At 43.2% G+C, this 25,883-nt stretch overlaps 1 protein-coding gene across 1 annotated transcript; it reads right to left on the bottom strand.

Annotated features, from left to right (window-relative positions):
- On the bottom strand, positions 1 to 705 carry LOC121404369. Its single transcript, XM_041593704.1, has one exon. The coding sequence runs from the start codon at positions 703 to 705 to the stop codon at positions 1 to 3; it is 705 nt and encodes a 234-aa protein (XP_041449638.1).
- Positions 706 to 25,883: the final 25,178 nt, after the last annotated feature.

Genomic DNA, 25,883 nt, shown 5'->3' with positions numbered 1-25,883 from the left:
CTACCATCTATTTTGAGAGGCTTTGTCCAGCTTCTGAAGAACAGTCTGCACGATAATGCAGTCCGCCACTTCTTCCTTGCTTGCAAGCGACTCCATAGCACGAATATGCGATGTAACTCTGTCGGTCAATTCCCTCAATCTGCCCACCGATGCGTCAGCCTTCTCCAACCCAAATATCCCTCTGATGTGTGCCTGCAAAATAAAACGTTTATTATCAAAGCGTCGCTTCAGAATGTCTAATGCTATGATATAATTAGCTTCATTTATTTCCAACGAGCTGATGGTATTCAGGGCTGCGCCACTCAAGCAGGAACGTAGATGCTGCAGTTTTTCGATAGGGCTCAGCTCAGACTCCTTGTCAATAATCGCGGTGAACATTAAGAAGAAATTGGCCCACTCCGTATAAATTCCACTGAATTTGGGCAGCTCCAGATGAGGTAACCGAGATCGATTAGACATTATGACGATTGACTGCGATTCACTAGAGTTGGCGTTGAATGTGGAACAATGCTTATTGCTCGAGCGACTTCCAAGCTCGCGCCGAAGAATGGTCCTCAACGACAATATCGACGAGTCGAATTTGGCAGGAATTTCACTGGACATTGACTCGAAATCCAAATCCTCCAAACTGGTGTGTGCCACAACAAAATTTGACTTAAGCTCCGTCAATGATTCCAACAGCCCTCGCAAGTCGTATTCATCCATTTGACGCAACGGTCTCTAACCGATCGAAAATAGCTCTAGCCTTCAGTCTCATGAAGGAAATACGAGATACCGGAACAGGGACTTGGGTGCTGGCTGCATTCGCACTAAAACTTCCGCCCGATGGAGCAGCGCCAAATGTCACAGAATCACTTTCATTTTCCATAGCAAACGATCCACTCTTTCTGCTATTCTTTTTCTTGCCCATGGTTTTGGTTATAGAAAACGGTTGACGCGGAGGGTGCTAGTCGATCACAATTAAATATTATTACGCAACGCGCGAGTTCAATCGAGTTCAAAACGAGTTCAAACGCCTTTGCGTTCACTTTTTTGGCACTTATATATGCGATAGGTATGCACCGCTAAAAGCAACGAAGCGACGACGGAAAACCAACAATTATGCAAAGAGAGATGTACTCTGCTGACTTGGAATCGTCATTAACTGTGTAATGACTTAGGAAGCGGTTCAATACCGATTGTTGTATGTATCACTCACATAATTTTTTTCCTTTAGACCGATGTGTCGGATCAATCTTTCTGCCTCTCCAGTTACGGTTGTTTTTAGATACCACATCTTTCGTACTGTGGGCATGTTTGTTTCATGAATCATGCATGAGAACTGGACATAGAACTGGGACCATTTTAGTATGTCCCCATCAAACTTGGGAATGTTGATGCGTGGAAGCTGCACGTCATTATTGCTGGTTTTGTCAATGCTCTTTGTACCTCTTTTTCCAAGGTCAGGTAGGCTTTCATGTCTTATCCTCCTTTTTCGTCTTATCATATTCCTCGTGAATAGTAAAATGGACTTCCTGTGCTTGAGTCCATAGTGATTTTATTAAATCACTTGATGTACGTCCTAACGCCTCTGAGAATTGTCTCAGAATGCGTTTTATGGATTATAGTAAGGCCTTTTGTCGGCGACATAGTGAAGGCAATTTGCTGTAAGCGTCCGGGAATTGCTGGCTCCGAACATTCGATTGTGGTTTGACATTTTGTACCACATCAGCACTTGATGCCTGAATTAGCTTGTGCATGCTTTCGGTAAAGATCGCAACGTATGTGAAAATTTAGAACAGTTTTTCTAAATGCGAAAGACCGAAATACTTGGGTGGCGTAAAGTTTTATTAAAAATGCGGGACGAAAGAAGTTCTCGGTGCACTAGATCGAATTCAATTTAAACGATTATATTCTAAATTCATTACAATTCGTTCTATGCCTAGCTAACCTACGGTGGCAAAGCGGGGCGAATTCGCCTTGAGCGAAAGAGAGAGCTTTTATTGCGCTCCCGCCTGGCCCTCTTCTACTTACACTAGAACAAACACTCAAACAATTCAAAATAATCTTAATATAAAACATTGACTACGACGATTACATGACGAAACACTGGTTCCGTTAAAGGCCTGCGCGGCTTCAACAAATTGGTAACGGCGCCAACTTGTGGATGGCCCGCCGAAAAATGCCTCCATCGCTCCTCCTAAGGTCGACGACCCTGACCATGCCTTTCTCAAATTTTCAATGTCGTCTAGACCGGTCCACAAAAAGCAACGCCGCAAATTAAAATGGGCGGAGAGCACGGAGCCGGTCTGCGGATAAATTTCCTATAAGTTGCGTCAGCAGTCGAGGCTTGCATTTAAAGCAGCGGATATATGATCGAACTGTCTGACTGCAGACCTCCTGAATTTTTACGATCCAAGCACTCTGTCGAAGGATTCTTTTTATTTTTTTATATGTTTATTTATTTACTTATTTCCTAGTGCGACAAGTAAGTTTCTTATAAATTAATGCACTAGTCACAAAACAAAACCGTTAAAGTAAAACTATTATTCTTTGTTTGGGTTTGAGTCGGTATGATTAACCTACTTAGCCTATTTATTTATATTTTTATGTTAAATTTTGATTTCTTTTGTTTAATTTTTATTTTATTTTATTTTTGTTTGTTTTTTTTTTATATTATAAACTAGCTGACCCGGCAAACTTCGTACCGCCTAACAGTCAATGAATGTCGTGTTACTTTTTAGCTGAACTAATTTAGGCTTTGATGAACGTAAAACAATGATACAAAATAATATATTTATATAGGAGTACCTACGATTTTATTTTGAATTATAATATTGAGGTCATATACATCTTTATTTTTAGCGTCCAAAATTGCTCGCTCACTTAACCATTTAGTATTTTTGTGGTTAGCAATGATATCCGGGAATACTTTGTTGATAAGCTCGTCTTTTGATGATACGAAATTGCAAAAATTTGGAGGAAATGAAATCAAACCGCTCGACTTGTCAACAGGAACACGGCCATTACCGATAGTCAGCAATTGCTTCGAGAAATCATCAGCAGATAGATCGTTCAACAATGCAACTCTCATATTTACAGACAGTTGAAGTTTCTTTACATATCGCCACAGATTTGATGCTTTGAGGCAAGCGTTTATTTCGTCGGCAGCAGTAGATCTTGGAATGACTGGTAGTGTTTGTCGGAAATCGCCAGATAATAAAATCATTGCACCTCCAAAACATCTCGAGTCATTTCGCAGATCTTTTAATGTTCGGTCTAGTGCTTCCAATGCGCGTTTGTGCGCCATTGTGCATTCGTCCCATATGATGATTTTTGATGCTACTAAAACTTTGGCCATTGCGGAGTGTTTCGAAATGTTACATGTCGGTTGTTCAGTAGTTTGAAGGTTTAATGGCAATTTTAACGCTGAGTGAGCCGTACGGCATCCGTCTAACAATGTGGCCGCTATTCCAGAAGAAGCAATTGCTACCGCAATTTCGGATCTAGCACGTACAGTGGCCAAAATCAATGACATGAGGAATGTCTTCCCAGTTCCACCGGGGGCATCCAAAAAAAATAAGCCGCCATTTCCATCATCAATTGCATTAATCAGTGTATCATAGACTTCCCTCTGCTTAGGATTCAACAGAGGTACATTCGTTTGAACTGATTGGATTAGTTCATGTGGATCATATTCACGTTCACGTTTCAATTCTCTATTAAATGCGTCAGAAGATTGTTCCTCTGTTCATCTGTACGATAAGCTCGACGATTTCTCCTTTCTAACCTAGCCGTTTCAAGGGCTGCCTCTCTTTGCTCTTGTCTTTGAGAAGCACGAATTAAGGCCCTTCTTTGCTCCATACTAACACGTCGCTGTTCTCGTGCAATTTCTCGTTCTCCATCATATAATTGACTCACGATATTCCGTTGCCTAATTGCATTACGGCTTCGCTGGGAAAGATTAGATCTTCTAGGACGCGGCATTGTTATTAAAATGTGCACTCGCATAAAACCACCAAACTGATTTTTTATTCCCTAAATTCCGTTCCTTTTCGATGATTTTATGTAGAATACTGTAGAATAAATCTTAGGTATTATTTTCGGGAATTTGACTATTTGACAGGATTGGACAACAAATGTTTGACATGGAGAAAGAAAATCAATGAAAACTCGATATTTGTAATAAAAAAATCAAAATCTATTGAAATGCAGCTATTCATTGCGCATATCGAGTTTTTAAGATGTATTCTGCTATTCGGGACGGAAACAAATCCAACAAATCAAAAACCATGGCAATCGGTCCAGCCGTTCTCGAGTTATAAGTGTTGTAACAGACACGACTTTCTTTTATATATATAGATATTTTTAGTTTTTTTTATTACTATTGTTTGTTTTTATGTAAAAGTTTAATTTTTCCCTATATTGCGATGCACTACTAATTATACCCGTACTCAAAAAAGAGTTAAGGGGTATATTAGATTTGTGGTAAAAGTGGATGTGTGCAACGCAGAGAAGGAAACGTTTCCGACCCCATAAAGTATATATATTCTTGATCAGCATCAATAGCCGAGTCTATATAGCCATGTCCGTCTGTCCGTCCGTCTGTCCGTCTGTCCAGTGCGCGAGCAACCCCTAGCGGAGGAGATGTAGAATCTAAATGGTACTTGTACAAACTACATGTTAGATGTAGAATAGACATTGTAGATGAGATGTAGATAACAAATTTAGCAAAAAAATGTAAAATGTAAAATTTTTTTTTTAATTCTAAAATTCTAAAAAATCATGCTCAAAAATGTATATACTGACTGAGTACGGGTATAAGTAGAGTCGCGTCCCCAGAAGCGACTCACACGTTCCTTCTCGTTTTCTTTAGGTTTTGTGGTAGCTGATTCCACAGACGAATGGCATGTATAAAAAATTGCCGATCGGAATTGCCATGCTTGTAACGGATATTAATAATATTGTTGGTTATTGCAGACGCACCAAAACGCAGCTTTTCATATAAATAGCTCGGTTCTCTTGTATAAACGATTTTATGCAACATTTTTAGAATTCTGTTGTCTTTCCAAACTTCATCTGATTGATGCTGTCAGCAAAACTGGATATGTGCTCACCCCTTTTAACATTGAAGATATATCTATCTACATTATTGTATGCTACTTTTAGTCGGTGCTGAGATGCACTATCACAATTTCCAAAAATTTTAATACCATAACATAGCGTGGGTATTAGATATGTTTTGGCTATCAAGAGTCTGAGGTGTTTTGGCAAAAATTGCTGAGTCAAGGAAAGTAGTCTTATTATACCATACGTTTTACCGGCTGCCTTGGTTACTTGGTCACTCCAGGACAATGTCTTGTTTGTGGTGATACCAAGATTAACAGCCTGATCCACATATTCAATTGGCGTGTTATTTATTGATAATTTTGGCAGATTTTCCGTGCTGAGCAACCTTTTGTATATAATAATACATTTAGATTTGACAGGGTTTAGCGACAATCCATTACAGTTGGCCCATTTACTAACGTTCGACAGTTCAACATTACACAACAATACACACTCATTTATTCTGCTTAACGGACAACTAACATACATTTGGACATCATCGGCATACATATGAAATTTACACTTGGATAACGAACCAGGGAGATCATTTACATATAAGGTGAATAGGAGTGGACCAATGATTGAAGCTTGGGGTACTCCGCATCTCACAGGTAAAAATGTTGATATTTCAGTGTCAGTTATTAGGTTTTAGTTAGTTTTACTGCAGTGTTAGTAAAATTAAAGAATTTTTTTAACTTAGTACATAGGATATTGTGGTCTACCGTGTCAAAAGCTTTACTGAAGTCCAAGAGTGTCAGAAATGTAACCTTATAATCGTCAAGTTTCTCTCTAATGTTTTCTGTGACATTTAAAATGGCAGTAGTACAGCTTCGGAATTTACGGAAGCCGGATTGCTTATTGCACAATAACGAATGTTGTACTAGGTAGTTATTGATTTGTTGCGCCATGAGATTTTCTAGTACCTTTGATAGGTAGGGCAGGATAGATATTGGCCTGTAGTCATTATTTGCCTTTGGTACTGGAATTACTTTGGCCAGTTTCCACTGATCTGGGAAATTTGATGTTGTAAGCTAAGTGTTGCATATATGAGTTACATGATTGATTATCCTAGGCAAAATCATTGTAATAATTTGGGATGCTGATTATCCATGCCAACAGCATTTGACTTAATTTTAAGGACGGAACTCAGGACATCACAGGGAGTTACGCACATAAAGCTAAAGCTATTATCACAGTCGGTATTTGTTACGGCGTCAATGTAAGGGTTTGTCATGACATCAGGTACGGTCGATTGCACAAATTTTCTGTTCAGTTCGTTGGCATCAGCAGTAATGTTAGGGGAAGCTTTCAGGTTTCCTATGCCAAGTTTTTTAAGCTCACCCCATCTTTGCTTTGCTGATATTGCGTTGTTGAAATTTTCAGCGTAATGGTGACTTTTTATACCCGTACTCAAAAAAGAGTTAAGGCGTATATTAGATTTGTGGTAAAAGTGGATGTGTGTAACGCAGAGAAGGAAACGTTTCCGACCCCATAAAGTATATATATTCTTGATCAGCATCAATAGCCGAGTCGATATAGCCATGTCTGTCTGTCCGTCTATCTGTCTGTCTGTCTGTCCGTCTGTCTTCCGTCTTGTTGAGCGCTTAGATCTCAGAGACTATAAGAGCTAGGGCAACCAAATTTGGTTTCCAGGCTCATGTGATATCACACTGCTACAAGTGTATTTCAAAATTTCGCCCCGCCCCCTTCCGCCTCTACAAGTTACGAAAATCTGTGGCAGGCACATTTTTAATAGCGCAGTATCGTATAGAATGCCCATATCTACCAGATTTCTGAATCTGAATTATATCGGATCATAATTATAGCCAGAATGAAGAAATTTTCTGTTAGTTCTTCCGCCCCCTCCTGACAGAGACCCGCTACCTATCTCTTTCTCGCTCGCACACTCTGCTGCGTTCAGTGCACGAACAACCCCTAGTGGAGGAGATGTAGAATATGAATGGTACATCAATAATCTACATGTTAGATGTAAAATATACATTGTAGGTGTAGCTAACAGATGCAGCAAATAAATGTAAAATGTAAAAGTTTTTTTTTAATTCTAAAATTCTAAAAAACTATAAGCGCAAAAATGTATATACTGACTGAGTACGGGTATAAGTAGAGTCGCGTCCCCAGAAGCGACTCACACGTTCCTTCTCGTTTTTTTATGGTGTCATTTTTTTTTAAGAATTTTTAAAATCTGCTATTTTTTTCATGTTTTTTTAGCGGTAGTGCTTCTATTTTTTACATAACTGAATTATCTTATATCTTTGCAGTTCTGAAAAGCTGTCAAATTCAGCTATAAATCGGACCCAGACACTTTGTATCTGCAGCTTAACGCCTGAAAGATATAGAGCATTCAAATTCAAATTTCATCATTTTTTGCGGTATTTTTTCCGAAATTTTGACTTAAAAAACTCGGGAAAAGTCGAAAGAAAATAAGTGGCATGCATTTCTAGTTTTAGATAGACGCATTCGTTAGGCGTCGTTTAAGGTATTGCTCATTAAAATCTATGGATAAACGGGGAACCAAACCTTAAAAGTGAAAAAATAGACAAAAAATGCTTTTTGGAAGGTTGCGAGCCCAACTGCCACATCTTTCGTACTGTGGGCATGTTTGTTTCATGAATCATGCATGAGAACTGGACATAGAACTGGGACCATTTTAGTATGTCCCCATCAAACTTGGGAATGTTGATGCGTGGAAGCTGCACGTCATTATTGCTGGTTTTGTCAATGCTCTTTGTACCTCTTTTTCCAAGGTCAGGTAGGCTTTCATGTCTTATCCTCCTTTATCGTCTTATCATATTCCTCGTGAATTGTAAAATGGACTTCCTGTGCTTGAGTCCATAGTGATTTTATTAAATCACTTGATGTACGTCCTAACGCCTCTGAGAATTGTCTCAGAATGCGTTTTATAGATTATACTAAGGCCTTTTGTCGGCGAAATAGTGAAGGCAATTTGCTGTAAGCGTCCGGGAATTGCTGGCTCCGATCATTCGATTGTGGTTTGACATTTTGTACCACATCAGCACTTGATGCCTGAATTAGCTTGTGCATGCTTTCGGTAAAGATCGCAACGTATGTGAAAATTTAGAACAGTTTTTCTAAATGCGAAAGACCGAAATACTTGGGTGGCGTAAAGTTTTATTAAAAATGCGGGACGAAAGAAGTTCTCGGTGCACTCGATCGAATTCAATTTAAACGATTATATTCTAAATTCATTACAATTCTTTCTATGCCTAGCTAACCTACGGTGGCAAAGCGGGGCGAATTCGCCTTGAGCGAAAGAGAGAGCTTTTATTGCGCTCCCGCCTGGCCCTCTTCTACTTACACTAGAACAAACACTCAAACAATTCAAAATAATCTTAATATAAAACATTGACTACGACGATTACATGACGAAACACTGGTTCCGTTAAAGGCCTGCGCGGCTTCAACAAATTGGTAACGGCGCCAACTTGTGGATGGCCCGCCGAAAAATGCCTCCATCGCTCCTCCTAAGGTCGACGACCCTGACCATGCCGTCCTCCCCTGCGTGCGTGGCGATAATTTTCCCGAGGAGCCACTCCTTTGGAGCTATGTTGTGCTCGGCCACGAGGTCTCCCTCCTTGACTTCGGGCTTGCGTCGACCATCGCCGGCAGAACGTTTGCATGACTGACGAGGCAAGTCGCAATCGCCGCAAGCAGCTGAGACCCCCCTGGTCCGGAGTCCGCAGTGCTGGGGGGCGATGAGCGACCCGCCTGTCAGCAGGTGCCCGGCCGTCAGTGCCTCGCCGTCGCTGGGGTCCTAGCTGATGGATCCCAGCGGCCTGGAGTTCAGGACGGCCTCAAACGCGACGAGGACTGTGGCGAGCTCTTCGTCGGTCAAGAGCGCGCTGCCTAACGCACGTAGGAGTAGGCTCTTTGCAGATTTCACATCTGCCTCCCATAGTCCTCCTCGGAAAGCCAATAAAAAAAGAGTCAGTAGTCAAGTCTGATACAAGTTCTAAGCGAACCGCTTTATAGGACTTGTATGGGGGCCTTTCTCAAATTTTCAATGTCGTCTAGACCGGTCCACAAAAAGCAACACCGCAAATTAAAATGGGCGGAGAGCACGGAGCCGGTCTGCGGATAAATTTCCTATAAGTTGCGTCAGCAGTCGAGGCTTGCATTTAAAGCAGGGGATACATGATCGAACTGTCTGACTGCAGACCTCCTGAATTTTTACGATCCAAGCACTCTGTCGAAGGATTCTTTTTATTTTTTTATATGTTTATTTATTTACTTATTTCCTAGTGCGACAAGTAAGTTTCTTATAAATTAATGCACTAGTCACAAAACAAAACCGTTAAAGTAAAACTATTATTCTTTGTTTGGGTTTGAGTCGGTATGATTAACCTACTTAGCCTATTTATTTATATTTTTATGTTAAATTTTGATTTCTTTTGTTTAATTTTTATTTTATTTTATTTTTGTTTGTTTTTTTTTATATTATAAATATTTTTAGTTTTTTTTATTACTATTGTTTGTTTTTATGTAAAAGTTTAATTTTTCCCTATATTGCGATGCACTACTAATTTTCTTTAGGTTTTGTGGTAGCTGATTCCACAGACGAATGGCATGTATAAAAAATTGCCGATCGGAATTGCCATGCTTGTAACGGATATTAATAATATTGTTGGTTCTTGCAGACGCACCAAAACGCAGCTTTTCATATAAATAGCTCGGTTCTCTTGTATAAACGATTTTATGCAACATTTTTAGAATTCTGTTGTCTTTCCAAACTTCATCTGATTGATGCTGTCAGCAAAACTGGATATGTGCTCACTCCTTTTAACATTGAAGATATATCTATCTATATTATTGTATGCTACTTTTAGTCGGTGCTGAGATGCACTATCACAATTTCCAAAAATTTTAATACCATAACATAGCGTGGGTATTAGATATGTTTTGGCTATCAAGAGTCTGAGGTGTTTTGGCAAAAATTGCTGAGTCAAGGAAAGTAGTCTTATTATACCATACGTTTTACCGGCTGCCTTGGTTACTTGGTCACTCCAGGACAATGTCTTGTTTGTGGTGATACCAAGATTAACAGCCTGATCCACATATTCAATTGGCGTGTTATTTATTGATAATTTTGGCAGATTTTCCGTGCTGAGCAACCTTTTGTATATAATAATACATTTAGATTTGACAGGGTTTAGCGACAATCCATTACAGTTGGCCCATTTACTAACGTTCGACAGTTCAACATTACACAACAATACACACTCATTTATTCTGCTTAACGGACAACTAACATACATTTGGACATCATCGGCATACATATGAAATTTACACTTGGATAACGAACCAGGGAGATCATTTACATATAAGGTGAAGAGGAGTGGACCAAGGATTGAAGCTTGGGGTACTCCGCATCTCACAGGTAAAAATGTTGATATTTCAGTATCAGTTATCACAGCTTGGCTTCTTCCATGCAGATATGACGATATTAGTTTTACTGCAGTGTTAGTAAAATTAAAGAATTTTTTTAACTTAGTACATAGGATATTGTGGTCTACCGTGTCAAAAGCTTTACTGAAATCCAAGAGTGTCAGAAATGTAACCTTACAATCGTCAAGTTTCTCTCTAATGTTTTCTGTGACATTTAAAATGGCAGCAGTACAGCTTCGGAATTTACGGAAGCTGGATTGTTTATTGCACAATAACGAATGTTGTACTAGGTAGTTATTGATTTGTTGCGCCATGAGATTTTCTAGTACCTTTGATAGGTAGGGCAGGATAGATATTGGCCTGTAGTCATTATTTGCCTTTGGTACTGGAATTACTTTGGCCAGTTTCCACTGATCTGGGAAATTTGATGTTGTAAGCTCAGTGTTGCATATATGAGTTACATGATTGATTATCCTAGGCAAAATCATTGTATTAAATTTGGGATGCTGATTATCCATGCCAACAGCATTTGACTTAATTTTAAGGACGGAACTCAGGACATCACAGGGAGTTACGCACATAAAACTAAAGCTATTATCACAGTCGGTATTTGTTACGGCGTCAATGTAAGGGTTTGTCATGACATCAGGTACGGTCGATTGCACAAATTTTCTGTTCAGTTCGTTGGCATCAGCAGTAATGTTAGGGGAAGCTTTCAGGTTTCCTATGCCAAGTTTTTTAAGCTCACCCCATCTTTGCTTTGCTGATATTGCGTTGTTGAAATTTTCAGCGTAATGGTGACTTTTTATACCCGTACTCAAAAAAGAGTTAAGGGGTATATTAGATTTGTGGTAAAAGTGGATGTGTGTAACGCAGAGAAGGAAACGTTTTCGACCCCATAAAGTATATATATTCTTGATCAGCATCAATAGCCGAGTCGATATAGCCATGTCTGTCTGTCCGTCTATCTGTCTGTCTGTCTGTCCGTCTGTCTGTCCGTCTTGTTGAGCGCTTAGATCTCAGAGACTATAAGAGCTAGGGCAACCAAATTTGGTTTCCAGGCTCATGTGATATCACACTGCTACAAGTGTATTTCAAAATTTCGCCCCGCCCCTTTCCGCCTCTACAAAGTACGAAAATCTGTGGCAGGCACATTTTTAATAGCGCAGTATCGTATAGAATGCCCATATCTACCAGATTTCTGAATCTGAATTATATCGGATCATAATTATAGCCAGAATGAAGAAATTAATTTTCTGTTAGTTCGTCCGCCCCCTCCTGACAGAGACCCGCTACCTATCTCTTTCTCGCTCGCACACTCTGCTGCGTTCAGTGCACGAACAACCCCTAGTGGAGGAGATGTAGAATATGAATGGTACATCAATAATCTACATGTTAGATGTAAAATATACATTGTAGGGGAGATGTAGCTAACAGATGCAAATAAATGTAAAATGTAAAAGTTTTTTGTTAATTCTAAAATTCTAAAAAATTATAAGCGCAAAAATGTATATACTGACTGAGTACGGGTATAAGTAGAGTCGCGTCCCCAGAAGCGACTCACACGTTCCTTCTCGTTTTTTTATGGTGTCATTTTTTTTTAAGAATTTTTAAAATCTGCTATTTTTTCATGTTTTTTTAGCGGTAGTGCTTCTATTTTTTACATAACTGAATTATCTTATATCTTTGCAGTTCTGAAAAGCTGTCAAATTCAGCTATAAATCGGACCCAGACACTTTGTATCTGCAGCTTAACGCCTGAAAGATATAGAGCATTCAAATTCAAATTTCATCATTTTTTGCGGTATTTTTTCCGAAATTTTGACTTAAAAAACTCGGGAAAAGTCGAAAGAAAATAAGTGGCATGCATTTCTAGTTTTAGATAGACGCATTCGTTAGGCGTCGTTTAAGGTATTGCTCAAAACGTATTGACCAAAACGAATCAAAACTAATTTTACCTGAAAAATACCGTTGCTGGTCTAATGCCAAAGGAACACGTTCAGGTACCAAAAATGCAACCCCTTTTCGTTTGCTTGTTTCCAATTGGCAGTTGGGCTCGCAACCTTCCAAAAAGTATTTTTTGTCTATTTTTTCACTTTTAAGGTTTGGTTCCCCGTTAATCCATAGATTTTAATGAGCAATACCTTAAACGACGCCCAATTAATGCGTCTATCTAAAACCAAAAATGTTGGCCAAGAATTATTTTTTCTTTCGACTTTTCCCAAGTTTTAAAAGTCAAAATTTCGCAAAAAATACCGCAGAAAATGATGAAATTTGAATTTGAATGCTTAATATCTTTCAGGCGTTGAGCTGAAGATACAAAGTGTCTGGGTCCGATTTATAGCTGCATTTTCAGCCTTTCAGCTTTTCAGAACTGCAAAGTTCTATGCAAGCAGATATAAGATACTTAAGTTATGTAAATAATAGAAGCACTACTTCTGAAAAAAAAACATTAAAAACCATGGCTCTAGCCACGGCTCTACACAAATAGCGGTGTGTCAGCACCTCCGTAATATGTAGAGTATTTATTTGGAGTACGTCCCTAGCTAAGTATTATTGCTGGGTGGGGAGGTCACTTCGCCGGAGTCGTGTATGGCTAGTGTGCCAATTGAAAGAATGCGCAAGTCTATTAGGATGGGCCTGAAGCTTGTCCTGATACTTTGCTTTCACCTTGGCAATTTCATCTTTAACTGATCCTACATTTAGTCTTTATGGATATTTTTCTTCCGAATGTATCATGGTGTCCCAGTGATAGTTCTTAGTATCTTCGATTGAGGCAATTAAAGGCCGGCGAAAATCATACAGCTGAACCCTCCCAGATGGTGCCGGGCAATGGGCATTACCCGGATCGGGTAATGCATTGCCGCTTGCTCTGTTCGGGGTAATGCAGTGTCTAGCCAAGGCCAGGTCCAGGTCTTCCCCACTAAAATTTGGGGCAACTGAACCATGGCCTTGGCTGGAGGTGCCTGGCGGGTAGGCATAAAACGCTAGGGGGTGGTCCCCCCGAAAAATATCAACCAGCATGGACCCTCTGGGCCATCAATGGAGCGGAAGAAGGAGCAAACAAGGGTTGGGATATCAACCCAAACTTCGATGGAAAGCGTGCCTGCTACCACCGGCGGGCACGTAGAGGAGCAGAGGATTGCTCCTGCATGTCGCCAGCGGTCACACCTCTGATATGGCGGGAGCAGGTCATATCAGTTGCAATGGTACTGCCACAAAAACGACTCACTCCAAGTTGAGCCGCACAGATGCCGTGGTCGATACAGACTCGGACCTGGAGAGCGTGCTCTCGGTTACTAAGTCGGAGGAAGAAAGGAGGGGATGAAGGCAAAGGCCCAACACAAAGCGGCCCTCAAAGTCCTGGGCCGGCTGCAGGGCAGGAATGACCTCTCTGAAGAGGAGAAGGCCAAACTGGCCTGGGCCGAGCAGAGGGTAGAAGAGGGACGGCTGCACTTCGCGCAGATGCCGCAGATGAAGGCATCGACGAAAGGATTAGCCAACAAGGAGAGTCTCGCCGTGAGCTGAAGCTGCTACAGCGGCAGAACCCTGATGTGCCAACGGCGAACTGGAAGATACTGCACATTGGGAGTCCACTACCCAATGAGGGGGGCCAGAGTGCGATCATCCAGATCAGCAAGGAGGCAGAGGACCTGCTGTACCCAAGATTCGGGAAGATGGCGTGGGCAGTGTTTACCTGCGTCTGAAAAAGCGCCACCCCGAGAATAAGGATGCGCACACTCTACAGGCGGGTGAGGTGGTGTAGTGAACCCATGTATTTAAGAGGGAGTGAGCAAGTCGGCCCACTGAAGGAGCATTGGTTAACAGCAGTGACAGCAGAGCAGCAGCGGTAACAGTAGATGAACAGCAGTAACAGCAGCAAAAGAGAACGAGAAACAACAGCAGAGAGGAAGATCAGCAGAAGGAGTAGAAAGAAGACAACCGAAGCAGACGGACGTAGCGTTGAACAGCAGCAGCAGAAATCAGCCGATATCAGACAGTTACCGAAGCCCAACTATTCTTACTATTACCTGTGCACCGCGATATAATATCAATAAAACTATACCTAAATAACAACTTACATTTGGGGGCTCAACCGGTCGCGTATTGCCAGCGAAAAGTGAAAATTTGTATACCGTATGTCTCACAAGCCGTCAGAAGATAAAGCGAGACAGAAGATAAGCTTTGCGCCGCAAGTCTCAGAAGCCGCCAGCAGAAGAAGCGAGACAGCTAGACAGCGAGTAAGTGAAAAGCAGAACCGTGAAAAAAACGTTCCAAGCAGGCAGCCCGGAAAAGTACTGCGCAGTAGAATTATAACGCAAAATAAAAGCGCACCAACAGCCAAGAATATGCAGCAAGACGAAGGCCCAAGTGGATCAGGGGCATGGGGGAACAACCGCCAAAACACAGACAATGAAGCGAGGAGTGCAGCAGTCATAGAAGAAAACACACAGACGCTACAACAGCTGGTACAACTTCTTTCAATGAAAATTAGTGCTGATGAAATTGACAAGAAAAATGATGCAAGGCTGGTAGTGGAAAATTTTGCCAAAATTATTCCCGAATTCAGTGGAGAAAATATGTCGGTACAGCAGTGGTTCAACAACTTCGAACTAAACGCAGACGCATATGGACTTAACGACAAGCAAAAATACGTACAAGCTCGAGCAAAAATGACATGTACGGCCGCTCTTTTCCTCGAATCCATAGCAGTGTATGAGTACGGCCAGTTACGTCAGGAACTTATACAGGAGTTTAAGAGTGATCGTTTATGCAGAGCCGAAATTCACAATCAGTTGTCGGTGCGAGTGAAGACTAACAATGAAAGTTTTCACGAATATATACTGCAGATGAAACGCATTGCTTCGCATGGGACAATAGACACGGAATCGGTAATTCGATACATTGTCGAAGGATTGAAGTTAAAAACGGATTACAAGTACACCTTGTATGGATGCACTTCATACAAGCAGCTGAAAGAGAAGTACGAAATATACGAAAGAACGCTGTCGGCCGATGAGGGTTTGATGCTGAAGAAGAAAGACGCACAGCCGTTCGAAAAGAGGCAAAATCACAACAACTATATGAGGAAACAGCACTGCTATAATTGTGGATCCCAGGACCATCTACGCAGGGATTGCCGAGCTGCATTGAAGTGTTTCCGATGCAATCAGACTGGACACATGTCGAAAGACTGCCCGAGTGCGGCTGCCGTAAACGTGGCATACGAGGAAAAACGCCTGAAGTCTCTCAAAATCAACAATGTGCAAGTCAAGGGGCTCATAGACACCGGGGCAGATGTTTCCATTTTAAAAATGTCTGTGTTCGGGAAAATGAGTGGCGTAATTCTGCAACCAAGCTCGTCAACTTTAAGAGGACTGGGAAACAACATCACACGATCCGCTGGGCAGTTCATGGCAGAAGTAGAGATCGACGGAATGTGTCTGGCACACAAGTTCCTTGTTGTGGCCGATAATGCCGTCGAATGCGAATTGCTGCTGGGACACGACTTCATATCCAGATTCACAATGATGTCAACGCCGGGAGGTTATCAGTTTTCTCCCCTGTCAGGGGAGGAAACTGTGGACACCAAACAGATAAGTATTTACAATGTGGTTGAAGCAAACACTGATATAGACGTCCCTTCGCAGTACAGAGATGCCGTCCAATCTATGATTCAGGAGTTTAACGAAAAGAAGCAGACTGCCGTGTGCCCGATCATGCTAAAGATCGTGCCGGATGAGAACATAGCACCGTTTCGACATGCGCCAAGTCGAGTGGCCATTAGCGAAGCCGATGTCGTTAAGCAGCAGGTCGATGAATGGGCCAACGCTGGGATAATGCGACGCTCATCATCGAATTTCGCCAGTCGGACAGTAATCGTCAAGAAAAAAGATGGAAGCAACCGGGTCTGCGTGGACTATCGTCAGTTGAATAAGATGGTCTTGAAAGATTGTTTCCCCGTTCCAATCGTTGAAGATGTGCTAGAGAAACTGGAAAATGCAAAAATGTTCACCATCATGGACCTGGAAAATGGATTCTTTCACGTTCCTGTGGAAGAAGGCAGCAAGAAGTATACGGCGTTCATAACGAAGCAAGGCCTCTTTGAGTTCAACCGCGCGCCTTTCGGTTTTTGCAATTCGCCAGCAGTTTTCATCCGTTTTATTGGCTATGTATGAATATGTATAAATATGTATGTATGTATAAAAAACTATTCACTAATCGCAAAACCATTAACGAATCTGCTGCTGTCCAATTCAAAATAGGTCTGGAGGAGCAGCAGGCGGTCGCCATACTAAAGGAAGCATTGGTGAACGAGCCGGTGTTAAGACTCTATCGCAGGAATGCAAAAACCGAGATACATACTGATGCGTCGAAGGACGGGTTCGCAGCCGCACTGTTACAGTGGCACGAAGGACAATTGCATCCGATCTTATTCTGGAGTAAGAAAACGTCAGAGTCTGAAGAACGACAGCATAGCTATATACAGGAAGCCAAAGCTATTTTTCTCGCATGCAAAAAATTTCGCCAGTACATACTTGGAACCAACTTTAAGCTCGTAACTGATTGCGCCGCCTTTAAGCAAACGTTAAGCAAGAAGGACGTTCCGCGTGAGGTAGCCCAATGGGTTCTGTACCTGCAGGACTATGATTTCGAAGTGGAACACAGGGCAGGAGAACGTATGAAGCATGTGGATTGCCTGAGCCGATACCCAATTGATGTGATGATGGTAACGTTGGAGGTCACAGCAAGAATTAAGAAAGCCCAACAGGAGGACACGATGATCAAAGCAGTTTCCGAAATTCTCAAAAGTAAGCCATATGACAACTTTAAATTAAAGGCTGGTCTTGTGTACAAGGTTGTGAAAGGAACGGATTTGCTGGCGATACCGAAATCGCTAGAGAGGGAAATAATAACCGAGGCTCACAACGCAGGACACTTCGCCGCCCAAAAAACAATGCATGCCGTACAGCAGAGCTATTGGATCCCACATATGGAAGGAAAAGTACTGCAGATCATAGGGAACTGTATGAAATGCATAATTTACAACAAAAAGCTGGGCAAAAAAGAAGGGTTTTTGCATCAAATCGACAAGGGATCAGAGCCGCTTCATACTCTACATGTGGATCACCTGGGGCCGATGGACGCTACTTCAAAGCAGTACAAGTACATCTTCGCGATGGTGGATAGCTTCAGCAAGTTCGTATGGATGTATCCCACGAGAACAACAGGCGCAGACGAAGTTCTCAAGAAGTTAAGGGAATGGTCTGATATCTTTGGAAATCCGGCTCGGATTGTAAGCGATCGTGGAGCAGCATTCGTCTTCTAGTTTTGAGGAGTTTGTGAAGGAAGAGAACATCGAACACGTATGGGGCACCACAGGGGTGCCAAGAGGCAATGGACAAATTGAACGCGTAAACCGATCCATTCTGAGCATTATTTCAAAATTGTCGTCGGAGGAACCTGGAAAATGGTATAAGTTCGTATGCTATTAATAGCACTGTTCATGGATCTACAAAGCGTTGTCCATTTGAGCTGATGATCGGTGTAAAAATGCGTTGTGGACCAGATAGCGATATACTTCAGCTAATAGAAAAGGAGATGGTTGATAATTTTGACGACGAAAGACAGAAGATGCGACAAGAAGCAAAAGAAAACATTCAGCAGGCCCAGAACAGATACAAGGAACAATTCGATAAAAAGCGGAAATGCGAGTACGGATACAAAGTCGGAGATCTCGTGGCCAGAACAGAACGTCGCAGAACAGGAAGATAGCTAGCGAATTCTTAGGACCATACGAAATAACCATCGTGAAACGAGGCGGACGCTATAATGTTCGAAAAGCAGCAGACGTCGAAGGACCAAATAATACGACCACGAGCAACGATAATATGAAACTATGGAGATTTTCGGTAGAAAACGAGGACGCATGGTCATCAGGGACTGATGACTAATCAGGATGACCGAATGTAAGAGGGAGTGAGCAAGTCGGCCCACTGAAGGAGCATTGGTTAACAGCAGTGACAGCAGAGCAGCAGCGGTAACAGTAGATGAACAGCAGTAACAGCAGCAAAAGAGAACGAGAAACAACAGCAGAGAGGAAGATCAGCAGAATGAGTAGAAAGAAGACAACCGAAGCAGACGAACGTAGCAGCAGAAATCAGCCGATATCAGACAGTTACCGAAGCCCAACTATTCTTACTATTACCTGTGCACCGCGATATAATATCAATAAAACTATACCTAAATAACAACTTACATGTATGTACATATGTAACACTCTGTTATATATATAAATACATATATAAGCGCGTACATATGAGCAGTGACATAAACAATTTATGTTTATGTTACACATTCCTTTTGCACAGTAACGATCTAAGACTTGAACACAGATCGGACAGCTACCAAAACTGCTGAACAGGCATTTACCCGAACTCAGGCAGAACCTAAACGCCCTAACACATAGGCGATGGGTCTCCCTCTCAAAAGCCCCTTAATCCTGATCATGCATTTCCATTAGACTCAGGCAGAGACCACGCGCACTAATACTTATGCGGTGGTACTCTTTTCATGTAATGCATGGGGAGAACTCTCGCTCTCCGTTATACATAAGAACGATTGTACCCTAGGATAAGAACCAAAAGAACCAAAAGGGGTGGTGGTGCCAGAAACCTGCGGGACTGCCGCGAAGCTTTGCTTCGCAGGGGACTGGCGCGTCGATTTAGACCCCTCCTTCGTTGCCGTTGCGCAGCCGCTCCAGCTCTCTCAGCTTTCGCATGACCTCTGATGCGTACTCAGATACTCGGGACCAGTAGTCTTCGCTGCGAAGCATCTCGCTCGTGAGGGCCCCCGCGCTAAGCGAGTCTCCACCTATGTTCAACCGCTGCTCTGCGAACCTTGGGCAGGGGAAGAGTATATGCTCCGCGGTCTCCTCGACGCCGCACATCGGGTAGTTTGCGTCGTCGTCGTGTCCGAATCTATGGAGGTAGCTTCTAAAGCAGCCGTGCCCGCTTAGGAGTTGGGTTAGCCAAAAGTTGACTTCTCCATGCCTCCTGTTGACCCACCTACTGATGTCCGGAATTAGGGTATGAGTCCATCTTCCCTTTTGTGATGTGGCCCAGCGGTTCTGCCACCTAACTAGGCTTCTTTCCCTCGCTGCCGTCTTTATACGTCTCCTATCTGCCGGGGAACGATGTTGAGCGGGAACGTCGAGCTCCAACGAGATTTCCCTAGCTTCCTCGGCTAGGTCCACCACTGGGAGCATTCCGGCGATGACTAGGGCCGCATCTTCCGAGATGGTTCGAAAGCCGCAGCAAACTCGCAGGGCTCCCAACCGGTGCGTCGCATCTAGCCCCTTCCTGTAGGACTTGATCCTCGCCGCCTCAGCCCAGATTGGGGCTGCGTACATCATGACCGCCTTTCGGACTGACTGAAGCAGGAGTCAGCGGCCTTGTTTGGGTCCCCTCGTGTTCAGCATCATGCGTGGCAGGGCCCTGCCTAGGACTGCTGCCTTCTTGCTGGCTGCTTCGAGGTGCTCTCGGAAGGAGAGGCGAGTGTCCAGCAGTACCCCAAGGTAGCGGATTGCTCGCGAGGATGTGATCTCGACGGAGCCGACTCGCACCGTCGCAACCTCCACTTTCTTGCGGCTGGAAATCAACACCGCTTCCGTCTTGTGATCAGCCAGCCTTAGGCCTACTGATGTCAGCCACTCTTGGATCACGGCCACCGCTTGATTGCACCTGGCCTCCACTTCTCCGAGGTGCTTGGCAACCACTACCAACGCGACGTCGTCTGCAAAGCCTATTGTCCGAGTATCGGCAGGGAGCTGTAGCTTGAAGATAGCATCGTACATTACGTTTCAGAGGGTCGGGCCGAAGACAGAGCCTTGGGGAACGCCGCATGTGACCTGGTACTCCACGGTGCCGCAGTCGGTGTCGTACAGCAGCCTCCGGCTTCGAAAGTAGACATGTTGAGTGTGCTGCAGCTCAACCTACATAAGAGCAAAATCGTGTCGGCGGAGCTCCTCTTTGCCATGGAGCAAGGGCCCGCCGATATAGCCTTAGCCATGGGTTGCATCAGGCAATGCTGTGGCCGGATTAAAGTCCTCAAATTGTAACGTTTTCTATCCACCATCGGTAAGCAGGATTGGACCGCCGAACTCGTACGAAAGGGAATCCATGCTTGCCTTATGTCTCATTACAGCACTGACGATCTGACCGTGGTGATGCCAGAAAGTAAGGAAAGGCGCCCGGTGGTGGCTTCCTGCTACATGGCACACGACAGGCCAGCTCCACCTGAAGTGTTGAGGCATCTAGTGGCGGAAGCAAGCTGGAAAGACCAGCAACTTATCGTTGGTACGGACGCAAACGCACCTCACAACGTGTGGGGAAGCCCCGACATCAACGATAGAGGTGAGGGACTCCTAGACTTTATACTATCGACTAACTTGGACGTAGCAAACGTAGGAGAAGAATACACCTTCGTAGGTCCCACCTCTTCAAACGTGCCTGATTTAACACTCGTAACGTGAAAGAGCACTTTGGTATCTGGCTGGAGAGTCTTTGAAAGACCATTCTTCTCAGACCACAAGTACATTCAGTTTAAGTGCGAACTTAAACACTCTCCGAAGATAACTGTCTATAGAAACACCCGGAACACAAACTGGGAAAAGTTTTAAAAGACAGTTACCTCGAAGCTCGCGACTCGTCCGAGCACAGTGAAATCCCCGGAAGATATAGAAACGTCCCTGGATACCCTATCCAAGGAACTACTGGATGCGTACCACGCATCATGCCCACCCTCGAGAACGAAAAAGAGGACCAAACCACTCTGGTGGAACCGGGACCTATCGCTCCAAAGAAACAACCTCAAAGAATTCTTCAAAATCGCCAAGCAGGCGAACGTTGAGATGATCAATGAGGAATACAAAATCCTACTCATGGAGTACATGCAAGAAAAACGAAGTGCATAAAGAAACTCATGGAGGATCTTCTGCTCCAATATCGAGAAAGTCCCAGAAACGGCTAGACTCCGGAAGCTGCTATCAAAGCAACCTACCGTACTCAGCTCACTTGCTGCTGCTGGCTAAGTAAGGCGTCGGGCTGGCGAACGACAGGACTGAGAACGTGCCTGTCTCCATCAGAACGCTTTAAAGCGATCTAGAGAGGCGGGCACACATACAGGCCAGTAACAGGTGGAGGAAAACCACCACCTGCAGGATCGTGAAAACCATGTGCAAGGAGAGCAATGGTAAACTCAGCCACTACTTACTGCACCTACCACGGAAGGACTGTAGGATACTCACAGGTCACTGCCTGGCTGCAGCACATGCAGTCAAACTAGGCATTACCAACAGTGGCAAGTGCAGGAAATGTGATGAATCTGGGGCTATCGAAACCCTGGAACATCTAATCTGCCAATGCCCGGCTCTCTCAAGGACAAGAAACAAATACCGTGGCAGCCCGGTACTGTCATCGCTGGAAGATGCATCCAAGAGGACGACAGGGGAACTCCTTGCCTTTACGAAAATCTCCTCGATACTCACGGACTTCGAAACCGCGTAAAACACTCAGAAGGTCCATAAGGGCCGTCCGGGACAACCTAACTTAACCTAAAGTAACCCGAGGACCCGGACCTAGAGATTCTAATCACCAGGAAGCCACGGCCGAACGACAACCCAGCGATGGTTTAGAACTTTCCAGATGCAAGGAAAACCCTGGACCGAATTCCGAAAGGAGTTTCTTCTTGCCCCTAGGTATTTTCAGCCACTAGAAGACACGATCCGAAGCCGGCTCATGATATATATACTCCGGATAGAGAGCTGGACAGGATATATGAAAACCTGAGCCCCGAATATCAACTCTTCACCAGAAGACACGAGTTCGAAATGCATTTGAAGTATTTCTTCTTTTGGATGTCACTTTCGACCGCGTTTGGTTATATGGCTTACTTTCACAGAACATCCATGGAATATTGGAGTTATACCTACAGCAAAGAAGTTTCGCAGTACGATGCAAAGATTTCCTCTCTGAATATCATCCAATTGAAGCTGGTGTACCCCAAGGCAGCGTGCTTGGACCGTTAGTGTATATCATCTTCACAGCAGATCTACCGACAAACAGCCTAACAACAACTTCGACATTTGCTGATGATACTGCCATACTAAATCGCTCTAAGTGGCCAACAAGAGCAATGGAACACTTATCATCTCATCTCGTGGCCTTAGAAAAATGGCTAGCAGACTGGCGCATACACGTAATCGAGCAAAAGTGCAAGCAATCCCCTTTGCCCTAAACAGACAAACTTGCCCATCATTTTATCTCAACAGCATCAACATTCCACAAACCACTGAAGTAACATACCTTGGTGTTCATCTGGATAGAGAAATCTACTTAAATTGAAAGCTGGTAACGTACATTAGCTAATAACCGAACGTTCACCACTAAAACTGGACTACAAAGTACATTTCTACAATGTGGTGCATGAACTTTCTTCACTATTGTGAGGTTTCGAAGTCCTTGAGGATCGAGGTGATTTTCGCGAAGCCAAGCAGTTGCCCTGGTGTCCTCATAGAGGCCTCTTCCAGTGATTCCATCACCGGGGTACCCAGTTATTTTCTCCTTGCCCTTGACAGCGCCGGGCAGCTGCATATGAGGTGTTCCAGGGTTTCGATATGGTAGGTGCACATTAGGCCCAGCCAAAAAACTTATTTTTCGAAATTCAAACGGGACACCCCCTAGTTTTGTTATCTTGGATTTAATAGTAATTTACATGACATAATTTTTTTTATTTGTGAACTAGTTAACTAAATATATCAACCTCCGCTGAACTCCTTGATTTAAACAGTTACTAAAAAAAAAAATAAAAATACCTTATTATCAATATGAACTAGTTTCTAAGTTTCAGTATTATTTGAAAAAACCGACGAATTCATTTTTTTTAATGTATATTTACCCAAAAATTTGATTTTCGTTTCGTGGTTGCAACTCCTAAACATTAAACTAAAGATTTAAAAAAAAAACTGTATAATTTTATTGAATAACAAAGAACAGAATTGGGGGGTGTCCACTTGAAAAAACAAAAAAAAAACTTCCACCTGTTACTGGCCTAGATCGCTTTGAAGCGTTCTGAGGGAGACAGGCACGTTCTCAGTCCTGTCGTTCGCCAGCCCGACGCCTTCGTTAGCCAGCACGTCTGCTGTCTCGGTGCCTTCGTTGCCCTGGTGGCTGGGAACCCAATAGATCCGCACTGACTTTGTCGTGCTTAGGTAGTGTAATGCTTCCCTGCTCGCCAGGACATGTCTGGAACTGACTGCTGACGACTGCTTGGATCTTATCGCCGCCTGGCTGTCCACGAACAGGTTGACCACATTATGTTGGCGTTCCGTACATCAAGCAACCACCGCCGCTTTCCGTATGGCGAAGACTTCCGTCTGGAATATGCTGCATTGGTTCGGTAGCTTATAGGTCAACCTTATTTCAGGGTCTGTACAGTATATGCCCGCTCCTACTCCTCCTTCCGAGTATTGTTTCGAGTGCTTTTGTTGGGGTTGACCTCAGCGCCCCATTGATGCAGAGCAGTGCCTGCAGCTGAGTTCTCTCCATTAGCTTGTTGTAGGTTTTCTTTTCTGTAGCCTGCCACCACACTAAGACTCCATACAGCAGAGTCGGTCGCACTACCGAAATGTAGATCCAGCGCATTAGTGCAGGTGATAGGCCCTATGTGCTGCTAAGCATCTTCTTGGATGCATATAGCGCAATGGTGGCCTTCTTCCCCCTTTCCAATACATTGGCTCTCCATGTCAGCTTTCTGTCCAGTACTATGCCGAGGTATTTGACTTGTGTTTTTGGGGTAAGCCTGGTTCTGTCGATTTTCGGGGGGATCCATGCTGGCACCTTGTACCTCTTGGTGAAGAGGATGAGGTCCGTCTTGTCCGCGTTGATACTGAGTCCTGCTTTGTCCCGCCCAGTCACATATCTCCCTGAGTGTTGATTCTATTACAGAGCTGAGGCTCTCTGAGGTGTGACTCTGTGTGCACTTTCACCATGGAAGTGGTGCCCCACTCTGAGTACATCGGTCTACAATTTAGAAAGTTCTTTATCCAGATATTGATTGCGGGATGTGTGTTGATCGCTTCTAGGTGGTCCATTATCGCGCTCGTATTCACGTTGTTGAATGCTCCGGATGTGTGTACGAACACTCCTAGAGCATACTTTTTATTTTGGAGGGCATTTTAAATGGTGGCTACTAGCGAATGCAGTGCCGTCTCTACCGATTTCCCTTTAGTGTAGGCATGCTGGTTGGTTGACATCCGCCGAGTTACTTTAAGCAACTGTGGAATGTTTATTTTGTAGTATAAGCAGTCACTCATAAGAACTACCAAATAGATCAACAAAACAGTTGTATAAACATGAACGGCAAGCATAGACCGATCGTGCCAAAGTTAGCGTCGTCGCTTCGTCGGCGCTGCGCTGCCGCTATGTGTGCACATGCATACGTACATACGTATGCATATCTGTGCTTATCATAAGCTGAAGATGATGACGCGACGACGCTGATAGCAGATCGGCTCTGCTGCCGATATCATGTCAAACCTGAAGCACTGACCATTCCAATTAGCATAAAAAGGCCATGCCCTTCATGGACCAGAACAGAAGCTGCCTGGCCTTTCGGGCAGCCCTAGCCTTAGCTACTAAGCTACATATACAAATAAAGAATATTTCGAAGTTGCCTGGCCACACAGGCAACTCCGACTAAAACAACAAAATCACTTATATTACATGGCGATCTTGCCAGGAGCCCAAAACATATATATATACATGAGTGAAGAACATTTTGTATGACTAAATAATAATAAAAGTACACATATTAAAAGAAAATACAAATATTTATGTATTTTTATAGACGTAAATATAATATAAAAAAAAGGTGCGTGTTCGTGGTTAATATTAGTTTTGTTAAAAAAAAAAAAAAAAAAAAAGGGAATGTCCAAACTAACCATTGAGGAATATAAAGCGCGTTTAACGCGAAGAAAAGATGCTGAATTGTGCCGCATACCGATAATAAAAGCACCCCGAAAACGAGGAAGCCAACTATACAAAGACAAGAAAAGAATAAGCTACCTCAAACACATCCTCTATCAACAACAACCAACGCCCACATGGGAAAAAGCTAATATTCTAACAAAAGTATTTGACCCATTTAAAAGAAAAATTTGAACAAAAACGACGACAAAGAGATTCCACGCAACACGAACACCAATCACCTAAAAAAAGCACTACTCAAAACCAAATACAAAGTAATAATATTACTATATGCATTGCAAATAAGCCGATTGAACCTGAAGAACGTGCGAGTGGCATATAGGCC

The sequence above is a fragment of the Drosophila obscura genome, unplaced genomic scaffold (assembly GCF_018151105.1).
Source record: "Drosophila obscura isolate BZ-5 IFL unplaced genomic scaffold, ASM1815110v1 contig_194, whole genome shotgun sequence".
Lineage (NCBI taxonomy): Eukaryota > Metazoa > Arthropoda > Insecta > Diptera > Drosophilidae > Drosophila > Drosophila obscura.
The sequence above is the reverse complement of the archived record's forward strand: the minus strand, read 5'-3'. Positions and strand labels throughout refer to the sequence as shown.